Here is a 21,186-nt window from a genome sequence, read left to right as displayed (position 1 = left end):
TTGCGCTGCTGTATCATGCGACTAACACGGTGTATAGAATAGCATGCATGATGCATGTCAGAGTGAAATTAAGAAGTTAGCGATAGCCTTAGAGGCAGAGCAGCGCTGCGAACCCCCTTGCTGCTGCGATGGTTATGCTTCTGACTTAAATGCTGGGTACTTTTACACCTGTCGTAAGTAGGAGTCATACTTGGTGAAACTTAAAAAAAAGATAGTTGACACCTCACCCCTATCTAATTCCCCCAGACAATCTCAAGAAAAAATCAGCAGACCAACTAAAAGCCTGGTGGCGAAGAGAACTCGGGCCGCTGAGGGGTGGTGTTTAGAGAGACCCTCTTTGCTGAATTGTCCTTCCAGTGTTCTAGCCATCCCACAACATCACGACCTCTACTGGAGGTTTACAAGCAACATCTGTGGCGTGACTGGCAGGGAGGGAGGTGTTTCCACTGCTGCTGTGACATTGGCAAGACAGGTGTTAACATATTGGCAGTGGGACCACGTTTTACAGTGCCATTACATTCAGTATATCAGTTGAGTGTATTATTGGGAAATCCCTAGGCCTAGTTTGAATAATTTTTACCTCAACAATTAATGAAAATATTACACTTTTAACATCTACCTGTGCTCTTAAATCCCCATAAATCATGGTTGTGCTTGCGTTTTCGGTCCTGTGCAAATGACATATAAACAGTCATGGCAGTAGACAGGTTCTTTGATCTGAATGATAAACCTATATCCCTGGCTATCGGACATCAGAACTTGAACACCTGATAATTGGCTACAACTAACTGGGGTAAAATCTGGGGGCGCTAAATAGCTCTGGGTTGAAATGGTGTTGCCTCTTTGACAAACACAATTTCATGAAGTCGCAGGTAGGTGATGACTCAGAAAGATCTTACACCATATCTCGAAACTATAGAAAGTGGCCCATTTGACATTATTCTCTTTATAGCAATGTTTGTAAGATCTCTAGATGTGCTGACACAAATAATGAGTATTCAAGGGTGTAAACAAAGTTGATTTAAAAAGTCTGATCTCCCCAAATCCAAGAGTCAAATTGGCCTCCTACTAGGGGTGGGCGGAAAATTCGTTCCGCTCGCGGACTTTGCGGATTTTCGGGAAATCCGCAATCCGCGAGATTTGCTAATTTCCCGCAAAATCCGCAAATCCGCGAGCAGCGGATTTTGCTCGCACTGCTCGCACTGTTCGCGTGAGTTCGCGCCCCGCGAATAAGTGCAAAATTGCAGAAATACGATCTTAGCAAAACTGAAAGTAACTACTTACCAGGTTCAAAAGTTCAGGCTCATCATTAGTAGCCATTTCCTGTAGTGCTTCCTGAGGGGCCCCTCCAGAGTTCAGTTGCCAGTTGAAACTATTATGTGACCCTGCTCTGAACCTCAGAATAGTTACACATATGCCACAAAGGTCCTGAATTACAGCTAAGGGAGACAAGCAGGAGCCAGGCTGGAAGTTAAAATCCATTAATCAGCCCCTAATTCATTATTGTCAGTTGGGGCAGGGCAGGTGTTGTAACTAATTTTGCAACAATGAAAGCACTTAGCAAGTGCAAAAGATCACTAATCAGGGCGCACTAAGGAAGCAGGTGCCAGCTAAAAAAATATTCTGTGACACATTAATCAGCCCCAAATTAATTCAGGTCACTTGAGGCAGGGAAGGTGTGCTTTGCTTTGCCGAAAATAATGTACACTGGACAACCAGAGGGTGTGGTGATGAAACAGAGGGTGGCATGGGTGGGCCAGAGGGTGGCATGAGTAGTCAGAGAGTGGCAGTGGTGACAGAGAGTGGCAGTGATGAAGAAGAGTGTCCCAAACAGGCTGGACACGTAGAAACAACAAGTTCGCGAAACTTGCGACCCGACAGGTAAGTTCGCAATTTGCGAAAGTGTACAAAACCCTCGCGAACTGGCAGAAACACGGGCGAACACAAAAAAAAAAAATCCGCAAATTCGCGGGAATTCGCGGATTTTGCGGATTGCGAATCCGCAAATCCGCAAAATTCGCGAACGCGAGATCCGCAAAATTCGCTCATGCTTACCTCCTACTTAACCTGAAAAAGGCAAGGCCACATCTCTGATGGCAGGACCGACTTCAATTGTTAGATATTGAGAAATACATTGAATTTAAGTTTCTTTGTATGTTGTGTAAATGAGTTTTAAAATGCGTCCCTGAAAATTAGATAGCATAGTCGAAATCGCTTTTTAGTCCCAAAATTCACCTGAGGAAGTCCCTAAAACACGCAGATTCGGTTTAAACCCGCTTTTCTTTCTAAATTTAAGATTTCCACATCGTCTCAACTCTCCTCCTAGTTTCCTCTGTAGGTTTTCTACAGAGACATTTTACGTTCCCTTTCATGCCTGTCATCATCCTCATAATGAAGGGGGTGGGTGGCTGACATTAAGTTTCTCTGTGGATTTTAAGGAGCAAATGTATCTTGACGATGTGTTTGCCCTGTACTTTTATTCATCTAATTATTTATTTTGGATGGACAAGGCCCAGGAGCAATTGTTAAATTTGTAACAACTACATATTTATAATGTATTTTTGAGTGAATAACTGGATGATATTTTTATTGATTTATAAACGAATAAAGGTTGTTGGGTGTAGAAGAGACAAAATGAAGCAGGAGGGTGGGAAAATAATGACAGTAAATCATAACTGGAAAAGATGTTGGCAGCTTTATTGCGTAGAACATAGTCTAGGTCAGTGTAAAAAGTAAATTTTGTGGGAGAATAACATGACAATTTTTATTTTACATGAGAATAATCCTCCCATAACAATATTTTGAAAGAATAATCTTCTTTCCAAACTATTTTGTTGCAGAAAAAGTTCCAACAGACCACCACAAAATTGTGTCAGCTGTTGCTGAAGCACTTAACTTCTTTATGCTTGTGCACTTGCAAACAAAGTTAAACTTACCAACTCTGGGTGGTGTGTAGGTACGGCATTCGCTGGAGGGTCTGCGCTCAAGGTAGTACTGGCAGTTGTCAGACCACAGGCAGCAATAGTAGAAGGTGATGACATCATAGAGCCAGTGGGAGAAGCTAGGAATTCTGGGGGGCTTCTTGTATGGTGGAGAGCCCCAATCATGGCCGCGGTCTGGAGTGCTGCCTCCCAATGTGTCCTTTGTGAGAACTTGGGCACCCGTTGAGTCATAGCAACACTGCTGTCCAGAACCATATTTAGGACTGAAAAGAGAATGACAGGAACAACCATTCAGACTCTCACAAACAAAATGTGGTCTTGGATGGAAGAGGAACAAGTGAAAAAGTGTGATCATTTCATCATGGTTCATTCCTTGCTCATCACATCAACCACCATAGTTCATTCTGAGCAAAGTCTAGGTTCATTTTTTACTATCTTCATCTGAGTAAAATACCATAATGTTGAGCTCAGAGACCATGTGAATATTTGAAAAATGCTATTCAGGCAGAAAACTTTTTCTTGTATGAATTGAGCAAACAGATCCCTTGAAATATAAGATATTATCTTGAGATCTTCCATTTATCTTTTTTGGGCTCGCACTGTGCACTGTTCCAATTTTCATTTTGCAGCCTTAACAAAGTTCTATTGGAAAACTTTGCAATTGAAGATACAACATTGTAAGTGGTTTCTCCACATTTGTGTGAAAATTGTGTTTTGCAATGGTTTACGTCCCAAGAAGTAAATCCTCGAAGAAATGTTGCATGCATTACCCATTATTGAATTTGACTGAAAACGATCTTGCAACACAGTGCAAATTAAATCGCAATATGCTCAAGCAAAAACAAATTTAAACTGGGAATCTTCTCAAACTATGCAAATAGTGAAAATTGTGAACTCTCACAACTTTACTGGTTGATACATTTTTGCACATCGCTACTTTAGATCCAAAATTCTGCACAATTTACAAACTGACCAGACATTTTCTTACACGCATGCACCTGTGCAACCCTCTCCTTCCCCCCTTTGACTCAGTTGATTCTGTTGTCAATCAGTGGTGCAAACTGGATTTTTGTTTTCACTGACATACAGCGCAACATGGTTCACACAAAGTAGGGTCAGAGTAAACCTGCAGCAAGTTCAGGAATACTAGTACTGGCATGGTTCATTCAAAACAAAAATGCATATTTTGGATTTACAAAGCCAATGATTTATAATGACAGATAACCATATTTCCGTTGTGCACACTTTGTACTACCTGGCCCCCAGACTCCATAGAAAAAGAGGAGGGAGGATCCTTGTTGTATATGCTCTGAACCAAGGCTACCCATTGGATGAGCTTATTCGGAGTCCTTGGCCATCAGGGTGAAATCAGGGAGGCCCAGTGGAGAGGGATTATGGTTTGAACTCACAAATCTCCAAGATGGGCGTGAATGGGGTAACTCCTACCCTAAAGTCACACAACCTGACAGTGAGCAAACTAACGTGAGATTACTGATTAGGATTCAATGTTCTCTTCGCTATACTGCATTGCAGTCGCAATAATATGGGTTTCCACTGGAAATTCACATGGCCAAGAGTTGCTTGCCTGCAGCATTCAGAACCCAATGGATAACAACAGGCCAAAGGGATGCATTAAACTTGTGCGGACATGTGCGGACATGGGCCAAAGGTAGGGTAGGTTTTGAATTTTTCTCGCTTTGCCTTATTTGAAGGCATAGAGTCCTTAGAGATCTCAGGGTGGCTATGTTCTACATGATGCCTACTTTGGATTCACTGTGTCTCACTCATAGTGGTGCATGTGCTATAATTCTGGCTCAAATTCCCATAGAGTACTTTCATGGGGGCCTGTAAAGCCGTCAGTCTACATCTGTTGATTGACTTTCACACACATTGTCCATCTTCGGTATTGTAATGTCACTAAGGGAATTCGATAGCGCTGTATATTACCTGCTTTGAATGCTTCGTACACAGTGAATAGCACCTGGGTGGTAGGTACACACACTCCCCTTCTCAATATCACAGCCATAATCCGTCTGCAAGAGAAAACATATTAGCCAATGACTTAAAAACCTGAAAAATAACATACCCCTATTCCAACCAACACTTCAAATTGTGTTTTGAAATTTTTATGGAAGACACTTTTAAGTGGCTGCTGGTGGATGTGGGTAGCATCTATATGGTGAGGACCAGAAATCCTTGTGTGTGGTTGACAGTGTGCCTTTTACAGAGTCAGAGATGAATTATCCTTTTGGGGGGACTTCTTGAGGCCGTCCATGACATGGTTTATGTGGCAGGCGGTCCTGTCTTCACAGTGGTAAAGTGTGTTGTGTGGGTTGCTTTCAAAGATTAAAGAGAAATAAAAAAGCTCATAGTATGATGATTGAATTTTACTCAGCGTGACCAAGACGGCATCCGAAACAGTGACCAGATTGTTTTAGAAGCGTGATTTTGTAGGGTCTCATAATTGGAGGTTCCCCTAATTCGGTGTTGAATTAATTGTTCTGGGTCTTGATCCTTTGACAGTAGTCTAGGTATTTGAACCACATTCTGTGTTTGATGCTTTTACCGTAGGTCCATTACTCTGTGTTTTGAGCTTGGATGGTCGAACGGATATCGTGATCTGAGACAGCCCGTTGTGGATGTATGTGGTATGGTTTCCAAAATTGGGTAACACCCCACATACAGGCATTCAAAATCGATCAAAATCCAGCTTTACCATAGTTTATCGGAAACTTCCAGTCAAGAGGAGGCATTTTAGTAGAGCTGTCAGGGCAGATCTGTTTAAGAAGGCCTAGAAGAATACTTCCAGACTGCAAGAGAGCTCTGAAAATAATGGCTTCTTGTAGGGAACGGAGGTGATCGCATATGTTACTCGCGCTACTAGGCATCCTCAGGATATTGAAACACTTGAGGTATTTAAAGACATGAGATGAGTTTTGCAACCCCATTTTGTTCAAGGGGTTTCATATGTAGTCAGCAGTTGATACACACAAAGCGCAGTAGGCTGTTGCTATCATTTCTTGTCAGCCTTGGATAGTGCTAAGGATGTTTGAAGTCCTAATGTCTCTATTATTCAATAGGTTTTGGTTGCTAAATCCTCTACAAAACTAGTTATTCCTTTATGGATGTTAGTGATCGGGTTCAAACTCTTTGTTTTGAACCCGGGGGAAGTTTTCCTTTGATCCTTTGACTGTAGTTTTGGTGGGTGCAACATCCATTAGGAATATAGTTACTGTATGCCATTGTGCCTTATGCTCTTGCCTCAGTCATTAACATTAAAAACAGGACATGGATTTCTACCAAAGGTCTGGTGTTCCTTCTCTGGCACATAACATTGACCCTTTCTTCCCAGATCAGTATTGATTTCAAGCTTTAGATGTTGGATGGACAGCACTGATCTAGTCGTCTTTGTCAGAAAACGTTATTAATGCAGCTTTCTGTGATCTGCAAGAAAGTCTAGAAAGGGCAAAAACTGTCCAAGGCATCTTGAGGTATATTAGAGTTCTCATTTTCACAGGTATATACTCTGTCTGGCAAGCCGCCAGTAGTAATGGGGATTTTTCTAAGGAAGCTGGCCTCCTCTCTCTGCATCAGCAAGGAAGCTTCTCTGAAGGACATTTGCAAGGCAGCAGTTTTGGCTTCCTATTTTACTGTCATTGTGGATTACAGACGACAGCCAGGGAAGTCTGTCAGTGCAAGACTAGATTTTCAGTTCTTACACTCTATTGCAGTACAGCACTGATGAACCAGTGTCTGATCCATGACAGAAACAGTTTACATCACAATTTGCTGTGGGCTTTCATTGTTTTTGGTATATCTTTATTAGTAAAGAGAGTGACAAGGAATAGATAAAAATAGACAATGCTAACATTATTTACAATTAATTGTCAGTCCAGTCTTTGCTCATACTTTGTATAGTGCACACCCTTCAACCCATGGGTTGTGTAGTATGGCGCTTCTGGACTGTATATGGGAATAGAAGGTAACACAGGTGTATCTCGCCCTTAAAGGAGGGAAGTGTTAGCGAGAGGGGCCTATAGAAAATAAAATGCAGAAATTCTTGAAAGAGGGAACCACAAGGTGGTTGTCTGGGAAGTGGGCATACATTCTAAATAAGCAGTGTGACCTGGAATATAGATTTATTGTTATGAGGATGCCCAGAAATAATTTGTGTATCACTCAATTGCCTGCCCCAAGATAGTTTAACTAGAACCCTTAGACACAGATAGGAATTCATGACACTCTTCCAAAATATTATGGGGTCCGCTCTACTACGAGTCTTTAAAACAACTTTCTTGTGGAGTTTGGGAATTGTCCGACATCCATAATGAGGACAAGTATCGGGCCATTAATATGAGTTTGTTTGCATGTGGGTGAGTGTGTGTGCTGGTTTACTTGGGAAAATCAGATAAAGTGATGCAAATAGGCTTAAAGTTTTATTTAGGGGTGGGCGGAATGCTCCTTTCTGCCCCCAGAATTGGCAGATTTTTGGCCACTCCACATTACTCTTTAATGCTGAGTTCTGGCCCAATTCTGGCTATTGTCGCGTGGTGGAATTTTCTCCCACGGAGCACCAGAATATGTGAGCTGGCAAGCGAGATTTGGCATCCCCTAGTACGATTTTCTAACATGGGCAGTCGGCGTCGTTCGCGAGCGGTCATGGTCTGAGGGCTGCCGCTCGAAGAGATTTGCAAGTGGCAACAAAATCAACTGAATGGCTGCATGCTCTTCCATAACGCATGGTGCCGTTCTCACTGAGGTTTGATGCTGTTCAGGCTACCGCCACTAACTTGCAGTACGAACAGTGCAAGCTGCATATTTTCCACCCATCAGCAGAATTCTGCGGAATCTCGTGGAGTTTTTCTGTTGTAACTCCGCAGAATTCCATGGAGTGGAAAAACGCGAGATGCTCCCACCCCTAGTTATGATAGAGTATTTACTTCCTAGTAAAAAAAACTTTTTTATCATAGGAAAGTGTTGATTTTAGCAGAGCTAGCACTTTATGCTGTTTTGCGTATTTTTAATCTAGATTCATTCAATAGGCGCTAATATGACACAAAGATGTGTGCTTTGTGCTATGCAGCATGTGTGTGCGCTAGTGCAGAGGAACAGAGCAACAACATGCCATATTTAGTAAATTTGGCTCTGCGCTGCTGTCTCCGCCTTGTGCATAGGAAGCAACGTTGGTTGCTGTTTTTGCACAACAATGTAGTAAATCTGCCTCTGAATGTGCTAAGGGAAAGATTTGTAACCTTTACCAAATCCTGAAGGAAGTCTTTAAAATGTTAAATAAGTTGCAATTTGAATCTTGGAGGCATGAGTTATCCATATCTACTGTAGCAATTCGCAGGTTTATTTGTACTCCATAACTCTACCTTGAAGTTTATTTCAATGTGACTGTAACTATCGGAAATTATTCAGTGTAAAAGATTGAAAAGAGTGTATAGCATTCATTGAAGCTGTATACGTTCAATATTTAGATGCCAAGAATTGTTTATTTTTACAAAAAATATATATTGGGTGCCTCTATTCTCTTAGGGCCAGAGTCATCAAACCAAAATCCGCTCGCAAAGGGCCAGATTCTGATAATCTGGCCCTTTGCGAGCGGTATTTTTGCATTTGGGATGCATCATCCCAAATGCAAAAATCGCAATTTTAGAAATCGCTACATTGCGATTATTTGCATTTAAGGAATCTCAATTTGAGATTCCTTAAATGCAATGCATGAACCATTTCAAAATTGCGAATTCGCAATCTGGGGCCGTTATTTACCGCGAACTCTAACTACGTGTTAAATAGCAAAAACTTAGAAAAATGCACTTTAGTGCATTTTTCTAAGTTGTATGTTACACACACACATGTCCTTGGGACATATGTGTGCGCAACACCAGTGTACATTACCATTTCAGGGGTGCAACAGGGTGTCCTTTGGACACCCTGGCACCCTTGAAATTGCTTCCTTATTTGCGATTTGCTAATTGCTAATCGCAAATAAGGAATGACTCCCCATTAATTCCTATGGGCCTCTAGGCCCATAGGAATGAATGGGAAAGCCATTCCTTATTTGCGATTAGCAATTAGCGAATCGCAAATAAGGAAGCAGTAGAAATCGCAAAAAATATTGCGATTTCTACATGCATCCCGTTTTGCGAGTCTTTAATAGCGAATCCTTAAAATTCGCTATTAAGGACTCGCAAAACATGACTTTGATGAATCTGGGGGTTAATTAGTTATTTCGTTATTTTACTGGCGAATTTTGAAGTCCACATCAACAATTAATATTATTTCAAAACGCATATTATTTCAAAACGCACCTTCAATACCTATGCATAACATATGCGTTTTTCGAACCCAACTATCAGACATAAAAGGGTAATCAGCCACTTACGTGGTACCTGCCCGTGTCAGCCCTGGCCTGGGCCAAGGTGCAGGGACAGTCAGGAACCTCTTCCAGAAAGTTGGGCAGCTCCTTTTCTGCACGATCCCAGTCAAAACACTTCTTGGATGCCCAGACGGCAGGGTTCTCTCTGAAGTCCTCCCCAAGGTTCCAGGCAAGGGCATGGACAGGACTCCATATGGCTGCAATGTTGCTGAAAGAAGGGTTGAAGTACCATTCAATAAGCCATAAAAACAGTGTAGCAGTGGTTCGGGAAAATTACCACAAATATAAAACCAAATGCACATGTAATTTAGCTTTGTAGTGTAGTAGGGACAAGCATACCAATGCATTATACCTGCAAGGGCTAATTACATCATTTTATGAGCCTCCATTGCTTCAACTAGGTGGAGAGGTCTAGCTATCATTAGTACACCGGGTTTAATGGTAGTAAACTAGTAATTTAAAATGAAGAACATAAGTCCTATGTACAAAAGGATGAGCCTATAACTGCCAGACTGCACAATACTACATCCTGTAGCCTATTTTAGAATGCATGTTAAGGGAAGTGGCTAAAACTATAGCCACATCCCATCTTTATTGTTGGCACAATGCTGCATAGAAGGATAGTAAAAACTGCCAACACAGTCTGCTTTCTTAGCTCTGCTTTTGAAATGGAATTGGCAACAGCTGCCATCATTTATTCCCAGAGCCACCCTAGACTTTCTGTTGTATCCGCATAAGGGAAGAAAAACAGTTCTGTCATTGACGGTTGGTCATGGGTGGCACACCTCATCTCCATTGGCAAGTTGATAGAAGGAGGTATGAGGCTCCTTTCGATGCTACTGACAGAACGGTTCCGTCATGAGCGCCGTTTGGGCTGTGCTTATGACAGAACCGTTCCGTCACGACCACGCCCGTTATTTAGAACCTTCAGCACTGAAGGTGTTAACTGGAAAAAAGTTAGGTAATTTTTTTTTAAGGATTCTGGGAAGGTTTGTAGTAAACAAAGACTGGAAAGACTGAGAAGGAGATGAGGATTGTGTGAGAAAGTAACTAAGATTGAGTTCGGGAATTCTCCAATCGCTATCTAGTACATAAGACTGGCATCTCATCACCACCTATGCAGAACGTTCCTGTACCTGTGAGGAAATATCCTGAAGGAAGAAGACTGCCTGGCTGTTGGAAGAAAAGAAATATAAGGACTTCTGCTTAGTCACAGTTATTAGAACTTCTCTCTAGGGACCAGATGTACGAAACTATTCTGCGTTCGCAAACAGTGCGAATCGCAAAATTCGGCGATTGCAAAAGCAATATGGCCTTTCCTCATGTATGAAAGGCTTTGTATTCACAATTCAGGTAATTGCAATTTTTGCTATTACCTAAATTACTAATAAAAATAGGGAATCACAATATACGAATCCCTAATGCACATGCAGGAAACCTTTCTTAAATGCGAACTGTGCATTTAGGAAACACTAACTACCGTCAAATTCGAGTTAATGGTAACCATGTGCAAACTTTGAAAAATGCACCAAACTGCATTTTTCAAAGTGCCATGTACCGCACACATGTCCCTAGGGCATGTGTGTGCTTTACATGTACACAATTTCTTTTTTGGGGGGAGCTTCAGTTGGACCTTACGCCCCCGGGCACCCTTGGCTTTGCCTTGGCTAATTTGAATGACCAATTAGGTAATCACAAATTCGCTAATGCAAAACCATTTGCTCCTAGTGACCTTTCGGCTCATAGGAACGAATGGAGTAATAATACCTAATAGCGATTCGCTATTTACCGAATCGCAATTAGGTAATATTAAGAAATTGCTAAATCTTTGGCGAATACTGCATACATAGCACTTTGCAATTCCCAAATAGCCCTTTGGTAAAAATCTCTATTTGAGAATCGCAAAATGCTTTTTTGATACATCTGGCCCTAAGTGATTAAGAAATTGGTGTCTTGGTATTTGCTACAATAAAACAAAAGCAAAGAAATCAGTTGCGGCTGGCATGGATCGCGGATGGGGGGCAGGCATGTTTTCGCAGGGGTCGTACACGCGGGGGTTCATAATAATAAAAAAACTTACCACAAAGTCGGGTCCACGTCTTCTTTGCTCCTGCTCTCCTGGTCTCCTGCCTCCAACAGGAAGCAGAAAGCCAGGCTCCCTCCCCAAAGCTAATCAAAATGCTGCAATCCAGATTTGTGCTTGGTCTGAGCGCCTTAACACAGTGCTAAGCCAGGGACTGGAGAGGTAGTCATGTTCTCCATGTAGGCTGCATTGCAGCCTGCATGGAGAAGGGGAAAGTGCTCATGACTGGTTTGGGTGGCCCGAGAGGGTTGACCAAACAGTTATTGCGCACTCATGAGTGGGCAAACCACTCCTCCCCTGCCCTGCTTTGTAAGCAGAGCAGCCCTGCCAACCCGCCCGGTGTCAAAGGAAACATAAAATGTTAACCCTTTCAGCGCTATTGACGGAACCGTTCCGATACGCCCCTCGTGTGTAAAAGTTATTACCAAATGATGTTTTTGCTTCTCACACTGCGAGAAAGCAATGGAGCGACAATCCTCTGCCACTGAAAGGAATCTTGACTACAAGAAGGCCCTGTCCAGCTGATTTCTGTAGATAGGACGCAGCAGAAGCAATGGATGCAATGAGAACTGATGCCTAGACACCTGCACTGAGGACCTTTGGACTTCAGGTGTGATCAGGAGAAACCTTTCCAGCTGCTTTAGGGCTTAAGGGCCCACTCTATATTCTGGTGTAGGGAGTATTCTCACTTGACCAGGTGGAGGACTTTCAGTCCGCCAGGCCGAGACTACTGCACTTTCCAGATTTATAAATGACCACCTAGCTGGTGGTCATTTATAAAGCATTTAGCAGGAACTGCCTTACCAGTGGGTCCCGTCAATGCATTTTAGTCTCTGATATGGGGCTGAGTCGGACGTCAGCCCTGTAGCAAACTGTATTCTTTTCATATTTTCATTTCAACATAACAAGATTTTTTTTAAGAAAAGGAAGAAAAGTAATGCTTTCCTCACCATGGGCCTCTTCTACCATGGCGAGGGTAGCATTATAATGTTGAACTGTTCCTAACTACCAGGGGCTGTATTATGGAAGTGCTCAGGGGACACAAAGGGCATTAGCACCTGTTGTGGGTCCCCTTGTGAAATACTGAACGTGTTGGAGCACATACAGTGCCAGCGTTTTCTCAAGAGGGCGTTCCATCATTCGTATGGGGGCGTGGCCCCGTTTAAATGAGGGAATCCTTTTGCCTCTGCACCTGTGCCATATTATAAACGTAGGCAAAGAAGCTGCCAGGTGGCGCACTGTAGGTGCAACCCCTGATAGCAGCCCTCTAGAGGTGGGGAAGGGGGTGCTGTGGACCCCCCCAGACACCCCATTGCAAGTGTGTGCAGCCACTCACTGCACACACCTGAAAGGGGATCTCTAACACCCATTTAAAGTGCAGGCGGGTTGCCTCCCGAACAGTGAAACACTGTGCAGCTGCTTCATAGCTGCTCCATTTTTCAGTTGAATGAGCTGCCCTCTGGGAAGCGCATTCAACGTGATAAGGTGCACTTTCCCTGTCTGCGCACTGCACGCCTGTTTTAAGCTGCACCATGGCACAAACAGGGAAAGTGCGCCCTATAGTTGGTACGGCCCCAGGCATTACCTGGCGGTAAGGAACGGTAAAAAAAAGACTACATGTCCACCCATATAAATTGAGTATGCAGACATGTAGTGATTTATCTAAAGGCCTTGGCTCCCCAGGGTTGTCAGAGAGGATTAGTCATGGTAGAGATAGAGTAGTCCGCCCACATGCAAATGTGGTGGGCGGATGACTATATTGGCAGGAAGAGAACTCCATCGCTATTGCAATGGAGTACCCTCTCCACCAATATATAAATCAGGCCCAAGTCATATTTCCATCTCCAGAGGATTGGGCAATGTGCTGAAGTTCCGCAGGATTTGCAGACAAGAAATCAAGGCTTGTCCTACTCTGAGTTTTTACTACGACAGAATAGGCTTCAAGGACATGGAAAAGGTATCTGGCCTGTTGAATCCCTACTACAGCTTCCGGCCCTAACCCACTGATGGATTTTGAGAGGAAAAAAAGTGACTGAGCATGAAGATAAAACCTTCACCTGGGGAGAGGTAGCAAATGTACAGCAACAGTAAAGCAACCTCAGTGGTTGTGGAACTCTGCTTTGTCCAGTCTAGAACCTTTGGCATCAAAACTGAATGCGTCAGCAGGACCTCGTTGACATATTCAACTTTGATGGACTCTTGCCAGTTTCAGCCTCTAGATTCTCCACACATTAAAATGTGGAAGTCCAAAAATTAGAACAAAAACTTAGCCTTGTGTGACCTGCTGGATCTACCCAACATCCATGCCATTGCAGTCATCCTAAAATTGCGTTTAGATTCAAGTCAACTTTGCACTCTGATTTTTGAAGGGCGTATTCACTTTTCTGAGAAGGGTTGCATCAGCCTTTTAAAAATTAATAGCTATGACCCTATTGCAAGGACTCAAATTATTAGGGATTTTATATCCAATCTTATTGTAAAGGAGGATTTTAAATTATTATTTTGAAAATGCCATTTTTAGAAAGTTACATCACAAAATAAAAAAATGGATGGAGTATTGAACTTTTCAAACACTCACCCCGGGTCACAGGTCTGGGTTTAAAATCTCATTATTTTGCTTGCAACGTCACCCCATTTTGGACCCAGCCATATGCAAATCAGCCTTGACCCTGCTCCTCATGGGAACAGTCCAGCCCAAACAGCCAGTCTAGGTCCTCCCAGGACCAGAAACAAGTTTGGGGTATCACACCTCATCAGCCAGGCTAGCCAAAATCCAGTGGCACAGTGAGCAAGGGACCCAAGTCTGACCAGACCCATGGCCACTTAGGGTGAACATAGCAAACACAACAAGATTATGGACAAAGTGCTTCAAATTATTAATCACACAACCCCAGTCAAGAGATCTTGAAGAAAATGAGAAATCCTGAAGTTTTTGGTTCTTTGTGACGCAAACAGGCCTTTTCACACTAGGATTTTGCCATCCGTACCGACCGCCAATGTGAAGCTCCGGTGTACCAGACTATTCACACTTCAGCGACCACCAGTGACAACCAGCAAGATGAGGTCTATACTTAACGCTGCAGCATTGACAGCTTGCGGGGACCGCCAATGCAAATCTCCAGCAACTATCTTCTGTGCCACCCGACAATTTTTTCGTACTACCGCGAAGACCATCCACATCACCTGACACTCTCCCTGCGCCTCGCAGCCTGCTCCACTGAGAACGTAACTCTTCGCGCTGGAGACTTTAGAAGGTAACTTTTTTAGCCATACTAACCTGTTCCCGATTTTGGGCCCACGCTCTATCATGATTGGCCTGAACTTATGACTTTCACCCAGTCTCGCACGACCAGATAACTGTAAGTGTTGCTTTGTGCTTTTAGGCGCTATACTTACCTTAATCTTTGAAATTGCATATCTCCGGTTCCATTGAATGGATTTTTTTTCATTTTGATGTCAAATAAATTATTTGATTTTAGTCTATTTTTCTAAATTGGTATGGGATTTTTCTTGAGCTGTCTTTATTACTTTTTTACTGTTTGTGTGCTGCATAAATACTTTACACATTGCCTCAGTTAAGTCTGACTGCATTTATGCCAAACTACCAGCGGGTTAAGCACAAGTTAATTTAGTGACTTCTGTGGTTCAGCTTGACAAGGACTGTGGTTGTTTCTTAAGAAGGGTTCACACCCAACTCAACCAATAATCCAATTTCTCACATTGCCGGTAGCAGTGGGATTCAGTACTTGTGGTTGTCCTGTGCCATACAGCGATCGTGTAATGCAAAAAACCCTTTATAAATATTTTGATGGTATTCAATTGTTTTAAAATGCTCCTTAATTATCTTCTGTAAGCTAAGGCAGAGCAATTCCAAGAAATTATGCAAATATATGTAAAATGAAACTCTCACTGAAAGTATTACCGAAATGATCCATTCGGGTAACAATTCAACTCAAAAATGTAATTTTGAGTTGTTTTTTGGCTGCTTCTGTCAGAAAAACTGCAGCTCACCTTTGTATCTGCAGTTTTGCATTTACAAATTACCCAAACAGTCTGTTTAGCAAAAAAAACTCTGAAATGTTTGTTGACCACCTACAATAAAGGAAAAGCCACTCACATTCAAAACAGTGCATTCAAATTTGTAGTTTTGCACTCAATAAATCCAGTATTTGTAAAGTGTGAACAGTTATCCGGAGGCATCCCGGCGCTGGGGGCCATCGGGAAGATTAAGCAAGATATTGCCCAGAGTCACATGGTGCTGGGGTGACCTGCCGCCGGTGCCGGGTATCGAACCGTGGGCCCCAGATTCCAGTGTCAGTCATCCTGCCGCGGTGCCACACCTCTTCCCTTCCCAATAATGGTCCGCTTGTGTAAAAAAATCTACCTGAAATGCCACTTGCATTCAAAAATTAGTGGAACAGCACATCTTGAATTAAAATTTCTCCTCAGAATTACACGATGTGCAGTAACATGCTAATCTCAGTAATTTTGCATACATTTTGTTATATAAAAATACCAAAATTATGCCAATTACTTCAGTGCAATTTGAATTTTGCCCAGGCCTACTTAATTGCCCTACATGACTGTCTTTGCCTGGGACCCTACCTACAAGTATGGAATTTGAGCTCTGCAACATGGAGAGCTACCCTGCAGCTGAGCTCAGAGGATTCTGCAAGGAGAGGGGATTCCAGCAAAACGGAGCTCCAAAAGGAGGAGCTACAGAAGTTCCTCAAGGCCTATGAGGAGGCCCATCAGTTGCTAGGCACAGCAGAAGAGGAGGCTCTTGAGGAGCAAGAAGTGAACCTGGGCACAGGCCCTGAGCTGCAACACCACTGACAGGAGTAGCCCTCTGCCATGTTGCTGAGCATTGTGACTTCCAGTCATGGCTGAACTGGCCATAGCAGGCACCATGTGTTTTCCCAGTGGGCCGGAGGGTTGGGGGCCGGTTTTGTGACTGGGGGCTAGTTTTGCAGAGGTGCTGCAAAATCACCCCCCTGTAAACAAAGCGCCATAGCAGTGTTTTCCAACAGCTCCTCCCAGCTGCACCTCTAGGGCTGGTCCAACTTAATTGCCAAAGCTGGTTTGAGGTCCCAGTCCGGCCCTGCTCCCTATGACCTGTCGACAGAAAAGCTGGAGGACAGAAGTGGGGAGAGAAATTTCCAGCTGCAACTGTTCAAATTAAAATTAGAGGCAGCCAAGGAGGAGTCTGCTGCCATGCGAGTGGCAGCCAAGTAGGAAATTGCTGCTAAACGGATCTTAGAGGAAAGGAAACAGGCCCTGTAGGTGAAGCTGGCAGAAACAAACAAGGCTGAATGAGCCTTGGAAGAAAAGATGTTGTTGGTTCATAAAGTGAGTCTTAGGGAGCTAGACCTGAAGGCTAAACAAAACACAGGGCCCAGCAAAAATGGCGGCAGTGAAACTGTGGTGTCCAATGGAGACATATGCGTCCCCTTTCCTAAATACCTAGTGCCTAGATATTTACCGGGGGTTGACATTGGTAAATGGTTTCCAGCTTATTGGGGCTGAGCCTCTGCAAGCACGTGCCCATGGTGGGGAGGGATACCCTGCTGACACTTGAGATAGATGACCATATGAAGTATATCCTCATCAAAATAACTTGTCACCAAGTTTGGGCTCACCCAAGAGAAATACCGCATGAGGTTTAGCAACAGCCACAAGCTGTCAAACCAGTCTTAGGTATATTAGGCAATGAATGGTTGGGTAAAGGATGGCCAAGTGAGTAGTTATGAGGAGGTGTACGATCTATTTTTGAGAGAAGAGTTTTCATAGAGTCGCACCAACATTTGGTTGACTGCAAGCTTACTGACCGCAGCAAACTTGGCAGGGAGGCAGACCACTGGATCAGCACCAGAGTGTCTAAGAATGTATCTGGAAGTGACTCTAGGAAAGGTAGTTCAGGTCCCACCCAGCAAAGTGAGGGTGAGCTCCAAGATGACATACACAAGTCCCGGAATAAGGAGGAGGGAAATGGTTCCCATGCCCCTTCTGAGAAACAGGGAGGAAGCACTGGTGGCCCCAGGCACCACATTTCCATCAACTTTACAAATGTGCTGCTTCAATATCTATGGATGATTCGAGTGATGTGGCTCCTTCTAACTAAATGGTTTTAAACCTACCACCATTATCGTGTCCCTATTTGGTTATTTTGGCAGGAGTAATGCCTTAAAAGCATAATCAACTTGAATCTTGGGAACAACCACCAACTAAAGTAATCCAATTTTAATGTGATGGCAAGATCTTATTAGTCGGTAGAGTGGTCTGGGTGGGTCATTTGAACAAAAATATCTATGAAGATTGTATTGCAGTCACCTTGTTGGTCTGTGTGAAAAATCTCATGAAATTGCAGGCAGGTAGTGAGCATCCCTGTTTGGGGGTTGCCACCTTGCCTTTGGGTTTTTTCTACAAATACTCAGCAATTTTATCTCCACAAGGATATCCACAAACTATGGAGGTGATGAGCAGATTTGCGACTAATGTTGCCGCTACTGATTGACTGTCCTATATTGAGGCCACAAGTCAGGAAATAGTTACCAAGCAAATTTCCCTCATCTCCAATCGTACCCCATCCATAACGAACTTGAACCCACAATCTTCAATTTGAGGATCTTGACGTGAAATATAGCTGCCCTTCATTCAAAAATGCTCCTACCAAATTGACACTAGTTTATAAGAGATTAAGATATTCTATTATTCCATGAGACTGGGGACTTTCAACCACTGGTTTACAACAGATATGAGTGTTTCAATGTACCACCAATACCATCCTGTCATGCTGCTGAGGGTCTAACTATTTGAATTAAATTGTCACTGGTTGTGAGAGCTCAGGGCCTGAAAAAACCTGGACAAGATTTTCAAGCCGTAAGCAGCAAAGAAAATTCTAGCATTTGTTTGTATTTGATTCATTTTTATAACAATGATTTTGTAAGCATTCTGAATGCAAAGTTCACGATTTTGTTTGAATTTATTCATTCACTTATAACAAAATATAATATTAAGGGGCATGAGCTACACCTGATTCTAGCAGGCCATTTTAAGGCTAGACTGAGACAACGTCCAATGCTGGAAGACCTGGAGCACTTCACTGGTGGTGAAGATCATAAAGGCAAGGAGGTAGTGATCTACCTCCTTGATCTAAGTAAAGTCATGGAATTAGAATTATGTAGAGAAACCCCACTGCCTACTTATAGAGGCAGAGGGCGTGCTTCAGAAATTGATTAAATTTTTATGACCTTCTGTCTAATCAATTCATTAAAGCATGGAGCCATAATCCAATAGAACAAGCAGCATTGTCATTATCATTAAGGAAGGTAAAAAAGTAGTAGAAGTGATCAGCAAACGCCAATCAACCCCTAATGGTCTTGGGCTGGTATGGAGTCCTCCAAATCCAACACAATGTCTTAAATCTTTAATACGGGAACTCAGTTATCTGTTCTTTTGTTGACCTATGCACTTGCATTAAAAATGGCCTTCTTAAACCAATCAGGATCAATCTTGCTGTTACATTCAGGGAATGACAAGTCCTTTAACTGAAGGTAGAGCACAGCCAATTCCGTAACTTGTGGGACTGTGCCAGCTCTGCCCCCCATCGTGCCAGTCGATACACAATCGAGGCACATCTAATCCCTCTATTGTGTGACTGTCTCGGAGTAATAAACAAAGTCCAATTGACAGCTACACCCAGTCATGTGACCCAGGAACAGGCTGCAGGCACCATATATAGCAGGAAAATGACACATTTCTAGCAATTACATTTTCAAAATTGTAACTTAAATTCCGACTTTACCATGTAAAACTTAAAAGTACATGTCCAACCTTTTAATTACAATCACCCTGACTTATGGGCTACCTAGGGCCTACCTTAGGAGTTTACGGCTTGGCAAGGGGTTATATTGCCAAGTTGGATTGTCAGTTTAATACCTCACACAGGTTGCACAGCAGGCCTGGGACATGATGTAGGGGCTACTTAAGTGGATAACACAATACATGCTGCAGAATCACTAGTAGCATTTAATTTACAGGCCTTGGGTATATGGTATACCACTGTTGTTTTCAAGATTTATACATAAATTAAAGATGTCAATCAGGTGTAAGCCAATTTTATCATGTTTTAGGGAGAGAGCACATGCAAATTAGCACCTTTTAACAGTGGCGAAGTGCACAAAGTCCTAACACCAACACAACCAAATTCATTAAAACAGGAGGGTGAGGAAAAAAAGTTTTGGGGAAGACCTGACAGTGGGATACCTCTATGTCTATTTATAATTGGCTCTGTGTTCCAGCATATGGCTGGGTTCAAACTTAGGTGGCATGGTGGGCAAAAGACGATGGGCTCAGATGCAGCCCCAAGTGATAGCCAATGGCTGCGATTAATTCAAGCATTGTTGTTGTCGCAACTAATAATCTCACAGCAATGATGCAAGATAAAATGTGTATGTTTGAAAAGGTTTGGTTGCCCGTTCCTTTAAGGCCTTGGCTTCCAACATGGAGGCCTTAGTCACATCCCAAATATATCATGAAATTCAACTGTATGTCCAAAGTTCTCCTTTGCCAAATCTGTCTTCTGACACTACTTGATCAGTCCATTGCTAATATATGCTGAATCTCCATGGATATATGGATACAATGTGTGGTTCGATTTCTGTAATATAATAATGTAGCATATTGCTTTGACTCTGAGTTGAAATTTAAAGGCACCTTTCCCACCACACATTTTGCATTGTTATATTGCAAATAGTATTACTTCTGCGGGAAACAAAATGGACATTAAGAAAAAGCATTTGTAGACTTGATTAATTACCATATGAGCTCCCTGGTACCAACCTTGTTCCACTGTGTCTAATAGGTATTATTTGCTTGTTTGGCTTGACCACTTCATCAGATGATTAAACTCCATTTAAAACCTGAATTGTGGATCTGCAAATTCGTCTGTAACATTGCTGTAGGATTCAGAAAGGTATGCTCAATTGGCACCATAGTGTTGACCTACTTTTTAATCCAAGATCCAAATTTGGCTTAGGCTGAATCTCTCTTGAACATTCTGCTATATTCATCTTTATATGGAAGATTCAGAAAATATGGGGTGGTTCCTAATATATCAGCAATTCTTGATCATACATATCTGGCTTTGCAAGACTCTATCCTAGCCCTATTAAAAACTGAAGCAACTGGCATTTTATGTGTTCTTATAATTTCCCCAGATGCAAATCGACCTATTGGTCCAGTTAGCTTAACCCCTTCTATGCTGCGCGAATTTTCCCCCGGTGCTGAACGTTCCATTGGGCCTATGGAACCATGACGGAACGGTTCCGTCATAAGCACAGGTCACCTTATGCTCATGACGGAACCGTTCCGTCATGAGCATGGAAGGGGTTAATAGAAGAGTTCTTCAAAATGTAAATTAAGAATTCATGTAAAGGAGTTACTATCATTGTTTGGTGGTTGCTGATCTCTAGTCCAGCTTTATCTTTCTTGTGAAGGAGGAGTTTTGTTCCTCTTTTAAATTTGCCTCCACATATTTTATTGGAGACAACGTACAAATATCTGTTCAATCCATCTAGGCAACAGACAGATCAAATTAATAAAAGATTCATCTGGGCCATAGCCATTCCAATCAAGAAACAGGTCAACATGTTCTATATGGAGTTTGATATTAGAAAATTCTATGCAGGAATATCATCTGGAATAAATGTTGCACCTTAAATATTGTTTACAACCTATATAATTTCACTAGGTGTAGATTTTCTAATATTACTAAGAGT

General features: G+C 42.5%; 1 protein-coding gene across 1 annotated transcript in view; it reads right to left on the bottom strand.

Moving 5' to 3' along the window:
• Positions 1–21,186, bottom strand: part of SUSD2 (sushi domain containing 2) — a 1,032,760-nt gene that overhangs the window by 796,124 nt on the left and 215,450 nt on the right. The window contains exons 6-8 of the mRNA XM_086943298.1: positions 9,331–9,532; positions 4,890–4,975; positions 2,937–3,205 (exon numbers count right to left, since the gene is read on the bottom strand). Of these exons, the coding sequence (XP_086799424.1) occupies positions 2,937–3,205; positions 4,890–4,975; positions 9,331–9,532 (557 nt within the window). The remainder of the gene's footprint in view (positions 1–2,936; positions 3,206–4,889; positions 4,976–9,330; positions 9,533–21,186) is intronic.

Source organism: Lissotriton vulgaris, chromosome 11 (genome assembly GCF_964263255.1).
Source record: "Lissotriton vulgaris chromosome 11, aLisVul1.2, whole genome shotgun sequence".
NCBI classification, from domain to species: Eukaryota; Metazoa; Chordata; class Amphibia; order Caudata; family Salamandridae; genus Lissotriton; species Lissotriton vulgaris.
Note: the sequence above shows the minus strand (reverse complement) of the source record. Positions and strands in the feature narration are given on the sequence as shown.